Source organism: Triticum urartu, chromosome 7A (genome assembly GCF_056163025.1).
Source record: "Triticum urartu cultivar PI428250 chromosome 7A, HENAU_Tu73, whole genome shotgun sequence".
NCBI classification, from domain to species: Eukaryota; Viridiplantae; Streptophyta; class Magnoliopsida; order Poales; family Poaceae; genus Triticum; species Triticum urartu.
Window position 1 is genome coordinate 706772405 of NC_141879.1, and position 20440 is coordinate 706792844.

Here is a 20440-nt window from a genome sequence, read left to right on the forward strand (position 1 = left end):
AATGTGCGCTACCCTCGATTGAAATCACGATGTCGGAGCCCTATACTGACCGCGCGGGGTGTCGCCGCGTGCGCCACCCACATCAATATGTCTGTTTTCCCCACCAACACCCATTTGACGAACGAGACCGCCAGTTATAAGCATTGGTATTTGTTCAGTCTTCGTACCACCCACAACATCAACTATCAATCGCTGATGTACATCATACTGTCTTAGCCTTGCACGTAATTCTTGACATACCCGCCCATAATAGAACAAGAAAAAACAAATTAAGCAGCGACAGGCCAGTGCACGGGCGCCCTGCTAGTTTTTTTTAGCATCATCAATTTAGTTCCTCATAAAATAGACATATCGTTTACAATTTGGGGAAGAATAAAGTCAGGGGTATTAGAATCCCAGAATTCGGACGAGCTAGAAATAGAAGAGTGTTTATCTAAACTATCGGGAACCGAATTAGTTTCTCTGCAACAGAAGCAGCAGTCCAACACTTGCAAAGTCCAAAGCGAGATGAATGCAATCAGCTGGGACGGCCACATCAGGACCCATATATTCAGTTTCTTTTTAGGGGTACCCATATATTCAATTGATCGGTGCTAGTGCTGATGTAGATAGTGTGGACTGGACCTGACACTGGTTGCGAGACTCTGTCACGGTGAGCATAACTAGCCTTTTTGTCTCTTCTTTCACCGGGTACATATACATAAGATGATGGATTTATTTGGGTACGTATTAGTTTACTTCAGATTGATTGCTGGAATAAAAGGCCCATCCACGCCTCCTCGTTAATAGGCTTCTCGGCCCAGGCTCGCGCGTCCCTCTGGTTGGGCGAACGGACGCAGCCTTCGACTCGTGGGTGGAATAGTCCCGCATCGCTCTCGCACACGGGCAGAGGCGGTTCACAGATCAATAAAACCAGGGGCAGGGGCAACATCCAAAGCATACCTTTCTCGGCCTCTCGGCTAAGATCAAGTGTAGTATCTGTTTTTATCAGTTTAATATCTGACACGTGAATCTTTAGATCCATCGTATGATATTAATTTAATTTTTTGTGGGGAAGGGCCCACCATAGCAGCTAGCTGCTGGGGCCCTCAAGCGTCGCCATGGTCTTGCATTGGACTGAATAGGCCCACTATAGCCTTGGACTGAAGCACCCCAACCAAACCAAAAATCAAAAAGATTTATGGACTTGTGACGGAGAATTGTAGTCGTCATTGGATTAATTTGGTTACATTTATTCCCCATCAGAAAGAATATGTTTATTTCCCGCATAAAAAAGATCAAATCTTATTTGCTAATCCAAAAGAAAATAATGAGACCACTATTATTCATTATGCGGTGGTCTGGCAGCTAATACTACTAATCTACCATCAGCAGGTTTGATCTTGCTGTTTCAGTGCACCAGTTCTTTGCCGAAGAGCCCAGCGATGGCTTGCCCAGGGTCTGCTTGCTTCACCAAGGATTCTCCTACCAAAACCTACATCATCGACGGGAAAGTTTATTTAAGTCAAACATGATTCAAGAAGGCATTCGAAGAATCAACAGAGCTAGACGAGCAAGGAAAGCCATCCTTTTGGTAAACACATCATTTCATACCCCAAGAAATGCCGCGGCTGTTTGATAGTTTCTATAGCATATATTTTGTAGGCCAAAACTGAGGTACATTGAAACTTCAAAGGAAGAAAAAGAAAGACATAGGCGTGGAGAAACTGGCAGACGTGTGTACACAGCACACAACTAGAGAGGGGGAAAAGCAAATGAGATAGACTACTGAGTGATTCAATATATATGCACAATTTTTTTGTCACACAGAATTTCTGTATCAATCCACAAGCAAACAGATAACTTACAGCGGAGACTCCAGCATTCTGCACATAAGCAACATCATCTGGGGTGAATAGCCCTGATTCGCCAACAACCTGGAAAAAAAAGGTTGGGAGAAAAGGTTAGCAAAGAAAGCTCATGACAAGCATTTGAGATCATAGAATCAAAAGGACCTTGCCAATTCATGGAATTTGCGATCAAAGTCCAAAAATGAACAGGTATGTCCGACTTTGAGGTGCATGCAAACATTCAGCATCTCGCAACAATGATAGAACTTCAGATAATACCAAAGTTTAACATGACAAAGAGAATTGTGTAGAGTTCCATGTGTGTAAAATAATTTGTTCCTGGTTTACTTTCACTGTAAATTTTGTTTTAAACTATGTTAAGACAGTAATCAAAGTGAATTCAAGTTTATGGGTTCAACAGGCTGAAAAATGTGTCTTTTAAGGACTTTCATGGTGTATGGCATTTAATTACTGTATGTCTGTAACCATTCAGGGATGACTAGCCATTAGAGCACACATATAAGGGACTAAGTGATGTTTTTCTTCAGTCAAAACACATACATGCATGAGATCTCTACATGCATATAAGACCACAAAAAAATTCACAAATTAGCATGGGACAGTACCAATATTCCCTTCTCCCTGATGGCATCACCATGCTTCTCCAGCAACGTCTTCGTGTTCGAAGTATCCACTATAAATGTCTCTGCATCATAAATAATTCTTGATATAATAAGAAAAATGATACATTCACCAGATAAGGGATAATTCTTGACTCAGAGAAATGCAAATGTGATGTGTCAAAGTTTGTAGCATATGTTTACTCAATTACTAGACAAAGTGAGCACTAGAAGAAGCTCATACCAAGGCTGCGGTTGTTGATGCCAATAAGCTGAACACCATTTATCGCGAGGACACGCTCCATCTCTCTTTCATCATGAACCTAAAATAAAAACAAAAGCTTAGTTGTATGCAGACTATAAAGATCACATTTGAGAAATAATAATTACTGTTCATTTGAGAAATTGAAACATATGTCAAACCTCAATAAGAGCTGTCAATCCCAACTCCTTGCATATCCGAAGAAAGTATTTTATGTCGAGATCAGTTAGCACAGCAGCAATTAACAGAACTGCATCAGCACCCATCGCACGGGCATAATAGATCTGCCATTTATCAACGACGAACTCTTTGCACAGAAGGGGGCACTGCATTTACAACAAATATAACAGTATGTTGAGAAAAAATGGTGACCCGGAAAAATCCTCTTCACATTTAACGAACATATATATCTATTTGTCAGTACCTTCACTCCTGCTTTGCGCACCTTCTGAAGATTCTCAAAACTTCCCTATAGAATTAAATACATTTAGTTTGCCCAGTAAATACAACACCTACCATCCTCAGAAACAGATACACTTTTAAACAACGAACCTGGAAGTACTTCTCATCAGTCAAGATGCTCAAGCACGCAGCTCCATGCTTTTCATAAGCTTGAGCAATTTCAACCTACAACATTTTTTAGCATTAGTTATTTCACTAATAATCTTTGAAATCACTAGAGCTGATGGCAACTATGAATGAAACCAGAACTCACAGGATCGAAGTTCTCCCTGAGTACGCCCCTACTTGGTGATGCCTTCTTGACCTCAGCGATCAATGCTGGCACCCCATTACGCTTGTGGGCTGCTGCCAGCGCACCATAGAAGTCTCGTGTAGGAGGAGCCTTCCCTGCAGACTCAATCACCTCGTTCAGAGGACTCCTTGCAAGCCCCTGTACAAGATGAATAGCACCCATCATATATATGACGCCATACCCACTAACATAAGAAGAAACATACACAAGTATATGTCATTTGCCACTTCACATTCAGACTACACAGATTGTGGAATAGAAAGGAGCCTCCAATCAGTAATCCGTGGGATGTAGAAAAGCCAGACTACACATATACATCTGTGTTATAGGTGGAGAATTGTCAGTGGTTTCAATTAAGGCTATGTATTTGTGTATAGGTTCATCACAAAATAAGTGAAATTCCTGTTGTGCTCCAGACAAAAGGATTTCAACCAAGTGCTCCCTTTAAAATTCTGAGAATGGACATGCTCCCTCTGTTTTTATTTACTCCACATATTAGCTTTGGCTGAAGTCAAACTTTATAAGGTTTGACCAAATTTGTAAAAACCAATATGAACATTTACAGTATCAAATTTATATGATGTTTAAATATATACAATGATGAATTCAATGGTATTGATTTGGTGGTGTTTATGTTAATATATTTTTCTACAAACTTGTTGAAAGTATATAAAGTTTGGCTTTAGACAAACCTAATATGGGAAGTAAATAAAAATGGAGGGAGTGCATATTTCAAATCGTGAGATGATTATCATTGCAGTTAAGCAAGACCAAATCCAGATATATAAGTATGACAGGCAAAGCAATAAGAACTTTCCTAAACGCAGAGCAACCTTAACTGGTGACACAAATGTGCACTGTACCATACCTGGGCAAAATGATCATCGATTGTAGCTAAGCAAGACCAAATCCAAATATAAGTACTATGACAGACAGAGCAATAAGAACTTTCCTAATCGCAGAGCAACCTTAACAGGTGACAGAAATGTATGGACTGTATCATACCTGGGCCACTTCGATCTCCTTGTCCCAGATGATCTTCTCGAGGATGTTGCGGGGGGCGCCCATCTCGGCCTCGATTTCCGCCATGGAGGCGGCGGGGCGGCAGTGGCGGCGGATGCGGATCCCCTGGCAGGCCGCGATGTCGTTGACGGACTTGCCGCTCTCCCACTGCTCCAGCTCCACCGCGTTGAGCATCTGGTCCCGCTCCAGCGCCTCCATGGTGTCCTGAGACGAGAAAATCGAATCCTGTTAGTACTATGAGAGACAGCAGATCGAGCCGACATATTAAAAAAAAACAGAGCAGGCCGCGGTACCCTGGGGCCGCAGCGGAGGGGGCGGGCGCGGGCGGGGAAGGCGGCGAGGGCGACGAGCCCCCGCGACGGAGGAGGGTAGCGGGCGACGGGGGAGGGGGAGGGGGAGGCCCTGAGCGCAGGCGAGGCGAGGAGGGCTTGCATCGCGCGCGAGGAGCAGCGGCGGCGGCGGTAGGTGGGGTCTGGCGGGAGTTGGTGGGGGTTGGTCGCCTCGCCGATGTTGGGTTGCTTCGTCGCAGGGGACGGAAGCTGGCTTTATATAAAGCGCGGCGGGGGCGGGGGCGGGGGCGGGGGAGGTGGCGGCGGGGCGGGGGGCAGCAACGGTCCGGGGCGGGCGTCTCCGACGGCGACGGGCTCAACCCAGTCACAGTGACGGGATGAGGAACAGCGCGGCACTATTTCCACGTGCCTGGTCGATCCCACGCTCGCGTCCCGTCCCGTCCGCCGTCCTCTCGCGTTCTTGCGCCACCCTCCGCGATTCCGGTTCCCAACAAAGATTCCATTTAAACCACCGTTTTGTTTCTTCCGGTGCACACCTTGCTTCGCTTCTCCTCCTCGCACCAACAACCCATTCCTTCTTTTTTCTCTCTCAAAAAAAAAAACAACCCATTCCTTCTAACTACTCAAGTTCAGGGTGTGATTTCCAAAAGTCGACCAAGGCCGTTGCGTCCAAGTTGATCGGGGCTTGTGCTTCCGTGTCACTGGGCAAACACGCAACATAAAAAGTTTGTGCGCGTGCGTGCGGTGGCACTCGCATATTATCTGACCAGCTATGTACAAAGTGCTTCTAGTTCTGTACCCCTTATCAAAGCATAAAGGACGGAGAAACAAAAAAACGTCTTGGCCGCTGGACCATGGTGAGCTAATGGTCTAAATCGTTTCAATGTTTAGCAGTAAACGTGTTTACAGTGATGTAATTACCGACAAACAGCCACTGGTTGTAAACATGTTTATACTCACCGTCATCTCATGGAGTTTTCCGCGTAATTAATATCATGTCAAATATCAACATGAAATTGTGTGTGTGTGTGTGTGTGTGTGTGTGTGTGTGTGTGTGTGTGTGTGTGTGTGTGGACTTGCATGTTGCCTGACCAACTATGTAGAAATTGCTTGCCCTTAGAAAGGGTGTAGAATCAAAACCATCTCGACCACCGAGACATGCTGATCTGATGGTCTAAACCGTTCCAATGTTTAGCACCAAACGTATTTTAACGCTCTAATTACCCACCCCAACCACATGTTATAAACATGTTTTAACTAAATGGCATCTTGTGAAATTTCCCATGAAATTAATATCCTGCCAATTATCATCACGGAATTAATATTTTACCTTATATCAACATGCAATTCATATCGTACCAAATATCAAAGTGTAATTAACATTGTGCCTAATATCAGTGTGCATTGCATATACACCATTGCTAGTAGCAGAAAGTTATAAAAAAAGATTTTCTTTTTTAGGGAATGTAATTAAGGACTTCTATGCCAAGCTAGGTTTAGTTGGACTTGGATGGCGAGATGCCCATGAGACCATGACACAAGAGACAACGGAGTCAAAACTAGACAAGCATCGTCTAGGGTCCATTCATTTGTTTCCTATTTATGTGTCTGGAATGAAGAGTATGTCTACATATCGCTTGTTGCGAGTTGGACACCCCGCTCGCCTACATTGTTCCCGCCTATGGGACACGCTCGGCATGACTATCAGATGCAAACTTGTCCCTACAAGCAGCATAGACACGCAAAATGTGCAAACTTTTCCTTTTGCTGTTTTTCATTCTTTCCCCCATTTTCTTCTTTGTCACGTTGCGTATTAAGAAAGTGTTCATCATGTAAATTAAAAAACATTCAACATGTAGTACTAGAATATTTATTATGTATTAGAAATAGTTGTGGTGAATTATAAATGTTCATCATGTACTTAAAAAAATCATTGTGTTTTTTAAAAACAATTCATGGTGTCATTACGAAAATGCTCAATGTCTATTTGAAAAAATGTTTAACATGTGTTTAAAAATTGTTCATCGTGTATTTAAAAAAATTGATGTGCATTTAAAAAATATACAACATGTACTTAAAAATGTTCAACGTGCATCTGAATTTGTTTAGCATGTTTTTAGAAAATGTTAACGTCCATATAAAAATTGTTTAAAAACAGTCAACACACATTAAAAAAAATCAACATATATTAAAAAATCAGTGTGTATTATAAAAATGATCAGTGTGTACACATTAAAAAAATCAACATATATTAAAAAATCAGTGTGTATTATAAAAATGATCAGTGTGTACTAAAAAAATGTTTAACATGTATTGAAAAACTGAACATGCAGTTGGGAAAACGAAAACAAAAAATGACCATACAATGGAAAAAATGGTCATGTAGTTCTAAAAAAATGTCCATGACATATAATAAAATATACGTACACTAACACCGAGCAGATTAAAAAGATCATATATTCTAAAATGAAAGAAATAGAGAAAAGTAGACGGCTGACTACAACAGCTAAAACGGGCCAGCCCACAATTCCCAACTCTGTAGGCCAGGCTACCATAGGTCTCGCAGTAAGCGAGGTTTAACCTAGCATGGCAGAAGCGAATCCTATTTCACGGGTAACCCGCAAACTTGCACCCATGAAGAGAACGCCCTGCTATATGAGCTGGCACATTCCGGATTTCCTCCCAATCGATCTTGGGGAGCGTGCCCCATACCGGATATTTATATATTTTTTCTGCCTTTTTCTTCCATTTGGTTGTTTTGTTTATTTTCTTCTTTTCTTTTTATATTTCTATTTTTTAGTTTCATGAATATTTTGTAAATTTAAAAATAATTGAAATGTGGGAACACTTTTGAAATGATTAAGAATTTTTTGAAATTTGGAACATTTTTTCATATTCGAAAAACCATTTTCAAATTCACGGATATTTTCTAAATTCAAGATTTTCTAAAACATTTTCTGTAATTCGAAAGATTGTTTGGAATGAAGAACATTTTTCAAATCTATGCTAAAATCAAGGATTTTTTAAAGTTTTGAACATTTTCTTTGATATTTATAAAAGATGGGAACATTTTTCGATTTCATGAATATCTTTTGAAAATCATGAACATTTTAAAACCCGGGAACGATTTCCAAGTTCATGAGCATTTTAAACCCCATGAGCTCGACTGCGTGGTCATGGCACTCGGCGTCGCTTAACGAGGGCCAGTTAGGATGAGCAGATAGAGGAGGGAGTGGGAGAGGAAGTGCGGCGCGAGGCGGTGCTCACCGGTGGCGTCATGAGGCGAGTCAACGGCAGCGGAGCAGAGGAGATCCTCGGCGGCGGCAAACAGGCCGCCAGGCCAGCTAGCCTTTCTCTCTGTGTGAGAACAACGAGAAAGGAGGAAGAAGAAGTGAGTCGGGGATGGATAAGGTGGCTTGTCATCCTGTGTCTCGCACGCTCGCAATGACCAGTTCCTAGTGCGAGCGAAGGTAAAACATGGCGTGGCAAGCAGTTATGCTTCAAGATTCATGCAGCTGATCTAACGGCAACCAACGCGTTAGCTGGGAACTGCCTAAAAACTGCTACTCTGCATGAAAAAAAAAACTTGTCTCGATCCTCTGCGCTCTCGCTATCCTCGAAACCGGCCGCAGAGCACACGGAATCCACGCGGGCGCGGGGCCTCTCTAATCCAAATCCCAACATGTCACCATCACGCATGTGGACAGTATGCATTGCAATCCGCACGGAACAGCGGAGGTGATTTTTGACTGTTCGCTACGCGCAGCCCGCACGGCGGATGGCGACGGCAGATGATCCCACCCGCCCAAGGGTAAACTTCGTCGCAATCGCCGGATCAAACCAATTCTTCATCTTATTGCATTGAGAACCGACGGAACATTAAAATTGGTTGATTGATTCCTACTATATGTAATGTATACATGATGCTACTGGTACACTGTTACTACCACACCGCTGCGATTTGCACGCCCGTATAAACTGCTTTCACATACTCGCAGCGTTCATACAATTTCACTTGGAGAAGAAGAAGAAGAAGCAGAGAGACAAAAGCTACAGAAGCAGTAAAGGACGGCCGCTAGCTACCACGATTCGATTCCCGACTTCAGGCGATGGCGACGGCTCGGGAGGCCGGCGCCGGCGAGGGCGGCAGGCGCGAGCTGAAGTTCCGGTGCCGGAAGGCTGCGTCCTCTGCTTCCGCGCCGTCGTCGCTGCCGCCGTCGTCGAAGTTGAGCGCGTAGCTGAGCGGGTCGTACCTGAACTCCCCCGCGGCCGCCACACGCCTCCTCCACCTGGTCCTGACCCCGCTTTGCGGCCTCTCCCCGCCGCTGCCTGGCGAGGACGGCGAGCAGAAGCAGCCGCAGACGGTGGTCCGCAGCTTGTGGCGCAGCGACGGCGGCGAGTAGGGCGAAGTGGAGGACTCCACGGCGTCCATGGAGTCTGCCTTGGTGCGTGTGTGCTTCAGCTGGAGTAGAAGCTAGAGATGGATGTGGGTTGTGACAGTGTGCTCTGCTGCTGGAGAAGGAAGGCGGAGTTGGGCGGGACTAAATAGGAGGGGCAGAAAAAAGACGGATAAGGACAGCCGGCCACGGCGTGAAGGGCAAGAGACGCGGGGAAGCAACCAACCAAAGCTGCTATCGCCGTAGCGCACGCGTGCCGTTAGACGTGAGGGTGTTCTCGGGATTTCGCACGTCTCTGGGCTTCGGAGCCGTTGGGGCGGGAGGGAGGAGGGCGATGGCAACGGTCGGTCTTCGTGCAAGCTGTCACAGTGTGTGCCGAGAGAGACAGCTGACCGTGGCAGCAACGGTAACAGCGGTAGCTTAGCTGCAAATGGAACTCAGACCTTCGTTCAGTGCACTTGAAGGCTTTGATTGTCTTTTGTTTACCGTGTATGATTGGCCGTTGTTGTCTTTCAAGTGTCAAACAGCTGCTACTCTTATTTTTATCCCTCAAAGAGACAGTTGGCACTTTTCCCTCTTTTGGAGATCAACATCTGATGCTCACGCGGACGTACGCCGTAGCTCCATTCACGTACTGCGTTCGCATCATACAGAAAAAGAGCATGATAAAAAGCATTGACACGGCCGAATCGATGGATGTGAAGGCCGACCGAATCGGATGCCAAACCTCCCGGCCGGGTGAAAGGTCTCCTGTCGTGCGGCCCGCGCTGACAGACGGACGGAGAGGATCGAGGCATTTTAATTCCCGTGACGGTGACGGCGACGGCGACTCTGCTCGAGTGAGCGCTCGTTCAAAACCCCGCGGAGCCTCCCGTCTCCGTGCACCCTGGGTTTGGTTCCACTGCCGTCGACGCAGGCCGCGGAGGCGATCAACACAACACGCACGAAACATCCCGTGCGTGTTCCATGCGCCCAATGCACATCTCATACACTAGTACAGTACTAGAGCAGGATAGGGCCAACTTCAGGCTTGAGCACGTGAATGTTTCAGCTTGCGTGCTGCCATCCATCAGAGGGGCCTCAACTGATCTGATCGATCCGGAGATGGTGCTGTGCCCATTAAATCAATCGCTCCATGCTCTTGCAAAGGTCGGAGGCTCGGACAATATATCAGAGGAGATATCAGGTGATACGGGAGCTTCTGTGCTCCCATGCTACGATGCGAGCTAAACAATTGAATCTAACATCCAACAATCAGCTGAGGAGCCCAGATACATTTGCAAATAGTCCTCAAAAAAACTTCATAAACCCAGGTCCACATCCCCTGAAGCTGACCGTTGGATGTGAGATCCAATGGTCGAGTTGGCATCGTAGCATGGTAGCACAACAGCTACCGTATCACCTGATATTTTCCTCCAATATGTCAAACTCAACCTTTTTTTAACCCTCAGCAGAAATTTTTCTAATCAGGCAAGTTAGATCGTCACAGATTGAGAAGGGTAATTTGAACACTCCCATTACATTAGCCTAGATTTGATCATAACCTCTCTGGCCGCCAACGAGAGCGTTCAAATGTTGTGTCCAAGTCAACTGGTTTTCGAAAGAGTAACCTACACATGAATAGATTGTTGCAACCCATCTAAAAAGCGAGTAACATAGTGCAAAGCAACATGGGCTATCTCACAGGCAGATAACTTATCATATAATTTAGATAATCACTCAACATAATCTTCTAATGTACTTGTCTGGGTAATATGAAACATTATTTGAATGAGTACCAATGTTGATTGCAACCGAGAAGGGGCTGACATGATTTAGACCATGTGGCTTTGGGAGAACAGTGTTGCACAGATTCAAGCCAACCGGCGGCAGGTCCTTCAAACCAAGAAGAAGCTAGTGGAATCCACTGCTGAGGAGGTGAGTTCCATTGCTAGAAGTAGCCATCCCAATGATTTTTCCACAAACAAGAATTTGTACAATCAAAACGTTGAAGCTCAACACGCGGAGCAGTGACAAATTGATCAAAACTCTCTCTATGTAAGGAATCCGGATGGGGAGAATTTCTTTTTTGGGGGGGGGGGGGGTAAGTTGGCTCACGGGCACCTTTGATCGGAGTAGGAATATAAGCATATACCTCCCGTTGGTGATCCTTACCAAATCCAGTGGCGGCGGCGGGAGCCTCCGAGGCCGCGGCGGCAGGTGCCTCCATGCCAGCCGGATCTCCTCGAGCTTCAACATCGCCATCGATGTGGATCTCGCCAATATCGACACTAAAATCATCACGAACTCCTTCTAGCTTGGCGAAGAGTCCATCCAATTTAGTAGAACTTCCATCGAACATCTTGCTGACTTCCCTAATGGTCGTTGTGCGCTGATACTCAAACTTGCGATCAATGTCGTCTTCGAAGCCACTCGAAAGCATATCATAGATGCGCCTCCCTTCTGTTGTCGACTCCTCCATCGCCTCTTGTCGCCGGTGAACCTTGCACGGGTGTAATCGCTGTGGCCCCGCAGCGCTTGGAGTCCAGGACACAACTCTGAATACCATATTGTTAACACTACTAGTTGAGCTATGGGGTCATGACCATGTTGGATTGAATTCGAGCTTGGATTTGCATTTGAGAGCAATTTTGTCCAGCCTTCCTCACCTCTGTTCTAAGATTACAAGCCGGTCGAATGGCCTTTCTTCTCCTCCAACTTCTCATCTCTACGGCTAGCTAGTTTATAACAGGTAAACAATTACAGGGTTAATTGATCCATTCGCGGCCTGCAAGCCAGGCTGATGGCCGAACAACTCTCTTGGGCTGGGCCACCTGCCCATTTCCTTCATTTTGGATCCTCGTTGGCGGTTGGAGACCTGACAATGCAATCCGGTGGGAGGGAGGTTTATGGAACAACGGAGATGATATATATCGTGCATGTACAACGACCGGCCGAACTCTACTTGGGGTGAACACGGAACAGGGGTGGAGGCTGAGGCTGGTCGTATAGTCTCGTTTGAATGCAACCGCGGCTCGCCCCTGTATTTCAGTAAGAAAAGGACGTGCAGAGGAAGATTTTTCTTCGAGCGAAAGCTCCATCCGTGACAAACTGCACGAGCGGATAGTCCTTGAGATTTGTTTCATGTATGTGTGTGTGTGGTTGGTTCGATATTTTTGACTGGCTTATCCTTTGCAAACCCACACGGTGGAATGGTGGATGGCGACGGGCGGCGGGAGATGATTCCATCCACACCACCAAGCGAAAGGTAAACTTGGTTCACATTTCATCATCCAACACAAATCCTGACGAAGCCAAATTCTTCGTCTCGTGAACGTGAACATGTATCTGTTGCCTAGCATTGAGAATGGATGGGACAAAGGGAGTAATGTACTTGTCTAGGTAATATGAAACATTATGTGAATGAGTACCTGACGTTGATTGCAACCGAACCTGCTCTGAAGAAGCTAATGTGATTTAAACCATGTGGTTTTGGGAGCACGGTGTTGCACAGATTCAAGCTAACGGGCAGGTCCTTCAAACTGAGAAGAAGCTAGTGAAATCCACTGCCGAGGAGGTGAGTTCCATTGGTAGAAGTACCCATCACAACGATTTTGCCACAGACAAGAATTTGTACCATCGAAACGAGGAAGTTCAACATGCGGAGCAGTGGCAAATTGACCAGAACTCTCTCTATACAAGGAATCCATATGGGGAGTTCTTTTTTGGGGGAGGGGGGGGGGGCACCCTTGATCAGCTCGCCCCCATGCCGGCCAGATCTCCTCGAGCTTCAGTATAGCCATCGATGCGGATCTGGCCAATATCGACATCGAGATCATCATGAACTCCTTCTAGCTTGGCGAAGATTCCATCCAATTTAGCAGAACTTCCACTGAAGCCACTCCGAAGCAGATCATAGATGTGCCTCCTTTCTGTCGTCAACTCCTCCATTGCCTCTTGTCACATGCAAACCTTGTGCAGGTGTAGTGGCTATGGCCCTGCAGCACTAGGACTCCAGGACGCGACTCTGAATACCATATATATTAGTAACACTACTACTTGAGCTATGGGGTCATGGTCATGTTGGATTGAGTTTGAGCTAGGGTTTGCATTTCAGAGGAATTCTGTCCAACCTCCCTCACCTCTGTTCTAAGATTACAAGCCGGCCGAATGGCCATTCTTCTCCGCCAACTTCTCATCTCTACGGCTAGCTAGTTTAATAGGTAAACAATTACAGGGTCAATCGATCCATTCGCGGCCTACAAGCCAGGCAAATGGCCGAACAACTCTCTTGGGCCGGGCCACCTGCCCATTTCCTTCATTTTGAATCCTCGTTCGCGGTTGGAGACCTGACAATGCAATCCGATGGGAGGAAGGTTTACGGAACAACGGAGATGATACCGTGCATGTACAACGACCGGCCGAACTCAACTTGGGGTGAACACGGAACAGGGGTGAAGGCTGAGGCTGGTCGTATAGTCTCGTTTGAATGCAACCGCGGCTCGCCCCTGTATTTCAGTAAGAAAAGGACGTGTAGAGGAAGATTTTTCTTCGGGCGAAAGCTCCACCCGTGACAAACTGCACGAGCGGATAGTCCTTGAGATTCGTTTCGCGTGTGTGTGTGGTTGGTTCGATATTTTTGACTGGCTTATCCTTTGCAAATCACCGTCGTCGCTGCTGCCGTCGTCGAAGTTGAGAGCGTAGCTGAGCGGGTCATAGCGGAATTCCTCCGTGGCGGTCACGCGTCGCCTCCACCTGCTCGTGCCGCCCCCGGCGTGCGGCCTCTCCCCGCCGCTGCCTGGTGAGGAGGGGGAGCCGAAGCAGACGCAGATGGTGGTACGCAGCTTGTGGCGCAGCGAGGGCGGCGAGTAGGGCGAGGAGGAGGAGGAGGACTCCACCGCGTCCATGGAGACTGCCTGGCTTGAGCTTGAGGTTGTAGGAGCTGGAGATGTGGGGAGAAGAGATTTGCTGTGTGAGCGAGGAGGTGGGGGTTGGCAATGGCTATGGCTGGATGGAGAAGGAAGGCCGTCACACACAAGAGAAGAGAACATGCATGACAGAAAGCACACGGCCGGATCGATGGATGTGAAGGCCGGCCAGATCACGAATGGGATGCCAAACCTCCCGGCCGGGTGAAAGGTTGTGTATCGTACGGCCCACGCCGACGGACGGCTCCTCGATCAAAGCATGCAGAGAAAACACATCCTGCCTCCGTCTCCGTGCAAGCGCCGTTGGTTTGGTTCCCCTGCCCTGCCCTGCCCTCGACGCAGCCTGCCCGCAGATGGGACCAACACAAACAGAAGACGCACGAGAGACGAGAGACATCCCGTGCGTGTTCCACGCGCACAATGCACATCTCTTACGGTACAGAGCTTCACTAGGGTAGCGCTAGGTAGGTTCAGGCTTGAGCACGTGAAAAACTGCTTCCAGCTCGCGTAGGCACGTACGTGGTGGCGCCACCATTCATTTCGATCTCATCTCATCATGATGATAAGGATCGATTCGTCACACCATTTATCAACAAAACAAAACAAAGCGTCCCTCCCTTCCCTTGAGAGACAATCTACTACGGGTATTACAAATAAATTAACCACCCAGCAGTCCACGGCAAAACCACACGCGATAGGATGGGAATGGTAACCATCCACCCATGGTGCATCACATACTAAACCTTTTTTTTTTAACTCCTCCACCCTTGGTGGTTATCTAATGCCCTAGTTAACTTAGGCTTTCTTGGTGCCCCACGTACGTACGGGTCACGTCAACACCATTTCATTCATGTATAACAATCCTGCATACCATTTTTTAGGCAAAGACAAAACAGGGATAACCAGGTAGGCCCTAGCGGAGCCCCGTGACACAAGTGCCAACAATCTTCTCCTCTCACTGTCATAGCCGAAACAAGCTTCTCAAAACTGTGCCATGTTTTGCGCCCTCATCTTACAACACACGGTATCACAACTGCTGTTTAAAACTTCAAATTCCAGAGTGACGCTCTTAATTTCGGCAGGGAACAGCCACACCCACACGGCCACACCAACTGAATCCCGATCCAGACGCAGCAAAGCAACAACAACATAGTTCTCACAGATATGAGCCATGAGCAGCCCTGACAAGTAGACGAGGCGAGCCATGTTAGAGCATTACTAGTAGTACCCCTAAACCCTCAAACCCTCATAAATAATCGCTTTTTTTGCGGGTTGCAACAAAAAAAACGCAAAGACTAGAACCTCTAGACCCTCAAACCCTCAAAAAAAAGTAAGAGTCCAACCCTCAAACCAATTTCGAACCGTAGAAGTGAGGGTTGGAGGGGGGCGCTCGACCCCAACCCGCACTCCCTTCCCCTGTCGCGCGGGAGGAAAGTTTCCCGTCCCCAACCTCCCGCTTCCTCCCTCCCAAGCCGCCGGCCGTCGCCCGCCACCAATCCGGCCGGGCCCCCGCCTCCCTTCGACGCCGCAGCCGTCCCGCCCCTGCGCCACGCTCCCCGCCGCCGGATCCGCCCTTCCCCGCCTCCCCTCGACGCCCCCCGCCTCCCGCCCCGGCGCCCCGCCCCCCGCCTGCATCAGCCGTCGGCCCCGCCCCCCAGTCGCCTCCCTTCCCCAGCCGCCTCCCGCCCCCAGAGGCCAGAGGCAGGCCGGCCTCCTTGAGCCGCCGCGCCAGACGCCCCCGCCTCCCGCCCCCAACCCGCAGGTATGCTTCCTGTTCTTCCTTTTTGTTTTATTTTTTTCCTTTTTGATTCATTGTTGGCACTCACAATTTATTGTTTGTTGTATTGTGTAGATGGAGGTGAACAACAACGACATGGACTCGTTGTCCGATTCGTCGGGTTGGTCGTCATCCGACGATTCGGACATCGACGAGTTGTTGCAAGACAACGACGTCGAGATGATGAGCCTCCTCATCGACGTGCAATCCTTTGAAAACCGCGTGAAGCTGATGGATCAGAGGAGAGGGTCGAAGATGGGGCGAGTCACCATCTACCGGAACCGCGCTCTCGGACATGAGCATTTGATGGAAGACTACTTCGCGGAGGTACCTACATACCCTCCTCGTCTCTTCCGCAGAAGGTACCGAATGCGGCGTAGTTTGTTTGTGAAGATTGTCAACGATTGTGAGGCCACCTCCTATTACTTTAAACGTCGTAGATCCGCCGCCGGTATCATGGGGTTTAGTGCACATCAAAAGATATCGGCGGCAATGCGGGTAGTCGCTTATGGCATACCCGCGGATTATACCGACGAGTATCTTCGCATTGGGCAAGATACAACCACGGAGTCAGTCCGTAGGTTTGCCAAGTTGGTCATTCGGCTGTACGGTGAGCAGTATCTTCGGGCACCAAACGAGGAAGATACAAAGAGATTAATGAAAATGAATGAAAAAAGGGGATGGCCGGGGATGCTAGGTAGTCTTGACTGCATGCATTGGAGGTGGAAAAATTGCCCAAAGGCATGGCACGGAATGTATTGCGGTAAAAGCCGTGATGCTACCATTGTGCTTGAGGCCGTAGCATCTCAGGACACATGGATTTGGCATGCATTCTTTGGGTTGCCGGGAACACTCAATGATATCAATATCCTCAATAGATCTCCTTTGTTCAAAAGATTAATTTCTGGGGATGCTCCAGCTTGCAACTACAAAATCATGGACAATGAGTACTCAATGGGATACTATCTCACCGATGGCATCTATCCCGAATGGGCAACTCTTGTGAAGCCCATCAAGAAGAAAAATGGGGTGCCCTTAACAAGAAAAGAGGCTCATTTCACCAAGGCACAAGAGGCAGCCCGCAAGGATATTGAGAGAGCTTTCGGTGTTTTGCAAGCAAGGTTTGCCATAGTTCGTGGTCCAGCTCGGTTTTGGGACAAAAAAACCTTGATGAACATCATGAAATGTTGTGTGATTCTACACAACATGATCCTAGAGGATGAAAGAGGGTTAAACCTTCCTTGTTTCTATGACAATGTTGGTACCTGTGTGCAACCGGAAAGAAATCCTTCTCGCATACACGCTTTTCTTCAAGCACATCGTGAGATTGAGGATGCAACCACTCATGGTCGGCTCCGGGATGATCTAATAGAGCACCACTGGCAGTTGGATGGGCGGCGCATTGGTCCATGATGTATCTTTGTTTTACTTTTCTATGTCCTATTTGATTCGAACAATTATGTAATTTGCTCAAACATTGTTTTAATAATTTGAATGATTATTGTTTTATTCGGTGTTGTAATAATAACTAGAATGATTATTGTTTTATGTCTAATGTGATGGAATTTATGATATGTCATATGATGAAATGTATGATATATGAAATGGAAGTTTTAAAGGTTGGGGTTGAGGCAAAGACTAGAACCCTCAAATCCAACCCTTAAAGCAGTTTAAGGGTTGGGTTTGAGGGTTCTAGTCTTTGTCCCTATTTTTCAACCTTTAAAAATGTCAAAAAGTGGCACTTCTCAACCCTTAAAACTGCTACAAGGGTTTGAGGATTTAGGGGTTCTACTAGTAATGCTCTTACACCAAGTGAGCCAACTGTATATTAAAACCATGCCTTCTTGTAGGTGAGGCGACCACATCTGCACGCACCAAGTCCATGCGACCGAAACCACAACTGCTTCGACCTCTGACGACGAGGGTGTTTATCTGACAATGACTGTGACCCATCGACTCTGTGCAACACAAGGCAGGAGTTAGTCCGGCATGCAGAAGGACTTTTAGTCCAGATTGTACACATTCTGTAGCTCAAAAAACAAGCAAGATGGGACGGGTTACAGGCAGAAGCAGGACATCATTTGTGTCCCATTGGTAATGTTGATCTTAGCTGAATTTGAAATGATGTAACTGTAACACTCAACTTTTATGTGCTTAGCGCCATAACTTGCGCAATGCACATTGGATCAATAGCCAGGTAGAGCCATGTATTTCAGCTTAACATTGGTAATGTTGATCTCAGCTTAACATAACAGCTCTCCTAAACGACAGCTAAGTTGTTTCAAGAGTTTTTTTACGGTACATCATACTACCTCTGGAACCGAGTAATATTGAATCATCTCAGCCGTTAATTAGCGGGGTACTTTCGTGTGTTTCCTAAAATTGATATCATCGCTTGTGTGCATCGGCCGCGGCCGACGGCTTGATCAATCGCCTGATCACATACGTACTAGTAGTAGTACATCATGACACGATCAATCCACGTATTGTACATGATGATTTCCTCGGCCAAAAAGACCTCCTGTCCAAATTCAGCGCACGCTAGAAGGGACGCCGAGCCTCCACCATTGTCAGATGTCTCAGATCCAGAAAAGCACCATCACCAAAGAGGCTTTGTAAGTCGATAAACATGCCCACCGCAAAGCAGTGCGACACATGTCATTGTGGCATGTCGACCGGGAAACGCCCCGTGCTACCTTGGACCCAGACCCGTGGCATCCTATCGACGAGGTAGAAATCAACTTGGGGTGAATACAAAACATGAGTGAAAGCCGAGGCCGGTCGTAGTTTGAATGCAACCGCGATTTGCCCCTGTTTTTCTGAAAGAAAGGGAAGTGCAGAGGAAGATTTTTCTTAGCGCGAAAGCTCCACCCGTGAGCCGTGACAAACTGCACGACCTGGTTCTTCTTCGGAGTCGTTTGCTGTGTGTGTGGTTGGTTGGATATTTTTGACTGTTCAGTACTCGCTAATCCTTTGCAGCACCCTTTTACCCACGTAGAACTGTTTGTACATGGTTGGATACGCGCAGCCCACAGGGTGGATGGCGACGGCCGACGGGAGATGATTCCACCCACCACCAACCCATGGTGAACTTCCTTCACATCACAGTTCATCATCCAAAAGAAATTCCCGACCAAACCAATTCCTCATCTCCGTGTACACGTATCTGTTGGCTCGCATTGAGAATAGATGGAACACTAAAATTGGACTGACTGATTCTTATATGTATATAAGTACATGATGCCATTGCTACTCCTCGCCTCGGTACGTTTCCCCGGCCGTATAAATAAACTGCTTTTACAGATGCAGTGATCCAGTCTCGCTCGGAGGAGAAGAGAAAACAAACAGAGAGACGGAAGCTAAAAGAAAAGTTAAAAGGGACGATCGCCACTACGGTTCAGGACTTCAGGCGATGGCGACGGCTCGGGAGGCCGGCACCGGCGAGGGAGGCAGGCGCGAGTTGAAGTTTCTGTGCCGGAAGGCGGCGTCCTCTGCGTCGGCGTCGCCGTCGTCGCAGCCGCCATCATCGAAGTTGAGCGCGTAGCTGAGCGGGTCGTACCTGAACTCCCCTGCGGCCGCCACGCGCCGCCTCCACCTGGCCCTGCCGCCCCCGGTGTGCGGCCTCTCCCCGCTGCTTCCCGGCGACGACGGGGAGCCGAAGCAGCCGCAGACGGTGGTCCGCAGCTTGTGGCGCAGCGATGGCGGCGAGTAAGGCGACGAAGACTGGACAGCGTCCATGGAGGCTGGCAGCCTTGGTACTGATGTGCTTGAGCTTGTAGGAGATGGAGATGTGGAGAGAACAGGCAGTCTCCTGTGTGAGCGAGGAGTGAGGAGGTGGGGATTGGCAATGGCTGGAATGGATGGAGAAGGAAGGTCGGGGACTAAATAGGGAGAAGAGAAAAGGACGGACAAGGATAGAGGGCGGCGACGGCGTGAAGGGCGAGGTACGCGCACGCCAACGCGGGGAAGCAAAGCAGCCGCTATCGCCGTAGCGCGCGCGAGCTGTTAGACAGACGTGAGGGTGTTTGGGAGATTTCGCGGGTCTGGTGGCTACGGAGCCGTTGGGGCGGGAGGTGGGCGATGGCAACGGTCGGTCCTCTCCTCGTGCAAGCTGTCGCGCGCACACAAGACGCTGACCGGTTGTAACGGTCACAACAGTGGAAGCTCAGAGCATCTAAAGCCGGTAAGGTCAGAGCCGGCCTCCTAAACTCGCCTCAAACGCCCGAGCAGCTGACCGGTGACAACAATCCGATCGAAACGGGCTTCAAACGCTTGGACTGACCGGCACCCTATTCAGCCTAAATATGGGGCAGATATGAGGCGGGATGTAGGACTCATCAGCCTGGCCTCACCATAAATTGCATCAAATCCATCAAACCCTTCCTCCTTCGCCGCCATCCTTCTACCTTTCCCGTGCCCGAGCCTCGCCGTCCGCCACCCTTGTTCTCCATTCTCACCATCGGTCCCGATCCACCGTCATAGATGTCGTCCAGCCCGTCTCTGACCGCCGCGATGGAGACTGCGTCCGCCTCGTCCCTTCCTCGACTCCGTCGTGCAAGGCAGACAACGTCGCCCGGAAGA

The 20440-nt window shown here is 47.9% G+C and overlaps 4 protein-coding genes and 1 non-coding gene across 5 annotated transcripts; 1 reads left to right on the forward strand and 4 right to left on the reverse strand.

The window, feature by feature from the left end:
* Positions 1-938: 938 nt before the first annotated feature.
* On the forward strand, positions 939-1135 carry LOC125530431 (U2 spliceosomal RNA). The gene has a single exon (XR_007292922.1). It is a non-coding gene; the product is annotated as a U2 spliceosomal RNA (small nuclear RNA).
* Positions 1136-1186: 51 nt separating this feature from the next.
* LOC125530429 (indole-3-glycerol phosphate synthase, chloroplastic) lies at positions 1187-5230 on the reverse strand. The gene is made up of 10 exons (XM_087537603.1): positions 4782-5230; positions 4471-4692; positions 3427-3603; positions 3264-3338; positions 3136-3180; positions 2873-3037; positions 2694-2772; positions 2456-2535; positions 1848-1916; positions 1187-1474 (listed from the first exon to the last, which is right to left on the reverse strand). Exons 1-10 carry the CDS (start codon positions 4920-4922, stop codon positions 1391-1393), a joined length of 1137 nt encoding a protein of 378 aa, XP_087393729.1. The 5' UTR covers positions 4923-5230; the 3' UTR covers positions 1187-1390.
* Positions 5231-8652: 3422 nt separating this feature from the next.
* Positions 8653-9308, reverse strand: LOC125520644 (uncharacterized). The gene has a single exon (XM_048685606.2). It carries the CDS (start codon positions 9208-9210, stop codon positions 8881-8883), a length of 330 nt encoding a protein of 109 aa, XP_048541563.1. The 5' UTR covers positions 9211-9308; the 3' UTR covers positions 8653-8880.
* Positions 9309-12907: 3599 nt separating this feature from the next.
* LOC147961850 (uncharacterized) lies at positions 12908-14269 on the reverse strand. Its single transcript, XM_087533967.1, has 2 exons — positions 13734-14269; positions 12908-13110 (listed from the first exon to the last, which is right to left on the reverse strand). Exons 1-2 carry the CDS (start codon positions 14203-14205, stop codon positions 12908-12910), a joined length of 675 nt encoding a protein of 224 aa, XP_087390093.1. The 5' UTR covers positions 14206-14269.
* Positions 14270-19051: 4782 nt separating this feature from the next.
* On the reverse strand, positions 19052-19860 carry LOC125520809 (uncharacterized). Its single transcript, XM_048685836.2, has one exon. It carries the CDS (start codon positions 19595-19597, stop codon positions 19265-19267), a length of 333 nt encoding a protein of 110 aa, XP_048541793.1. The 5' UTR covers positions 19598-19860; the 3' UTR covers positions 19052-19264.
* Positions 19861-20440: the final 580 nt, after the last annotated feature.

Bases quoted from the DNA above. Each gene is read 5' to 3' on its own strand.
- LOC147961850 (XM_087533967.1), bottom strand. From the start codon at position 14,205: ATGTTCTCTTCTCTTGTGTGTGACGGCCTTCCTTCTCCATCCAGCCAT. The intron at 13,111-13,733 runs GTTTGTCACGGG...GCATGTGACAAG, and splicing joins AAGGACTATCCGCTCGTGCA to AGGCAATGGAGGAGTTGACG.
- LOC125520644 (XM_048685606.2), bottom strand. From the start codon at position 9,210: ATGGACGCCGTGGAGTCCTCCACTTCGCCCTACTCGCCGCCGTCGCTG.
- LOC125520809 (XM_048685836.2), bottom strand. From the start codon at position 19,597: ATGGACGCTGTCCAGTCTTCGTCGCCTTACTCGCCGCCATCGCTGCGC.
- LOC125530429 (XM_087537603.1), bottom strand. From the start codon at position 4,922: ATGCAAGCCCTCCTCGCCTCGCCTGCGCTCAGGGCCTCCCCCTCCCCC. The intron at 3,339-3,426 runs GTGAGTTCTGGT...AAAATGTTGTAG, and splicing joins TCAGGGAGAACTTCGATCCT to GTTGAAATTGCTCAAGCTTA. The intron at 1,475-1,847 runs GTAAGTTATCTG...TCGATGATGTAG, and splicing joins AGAATGCTGGAGTCTCCGCT to GTTTTGGTAGGAGAATCCTT.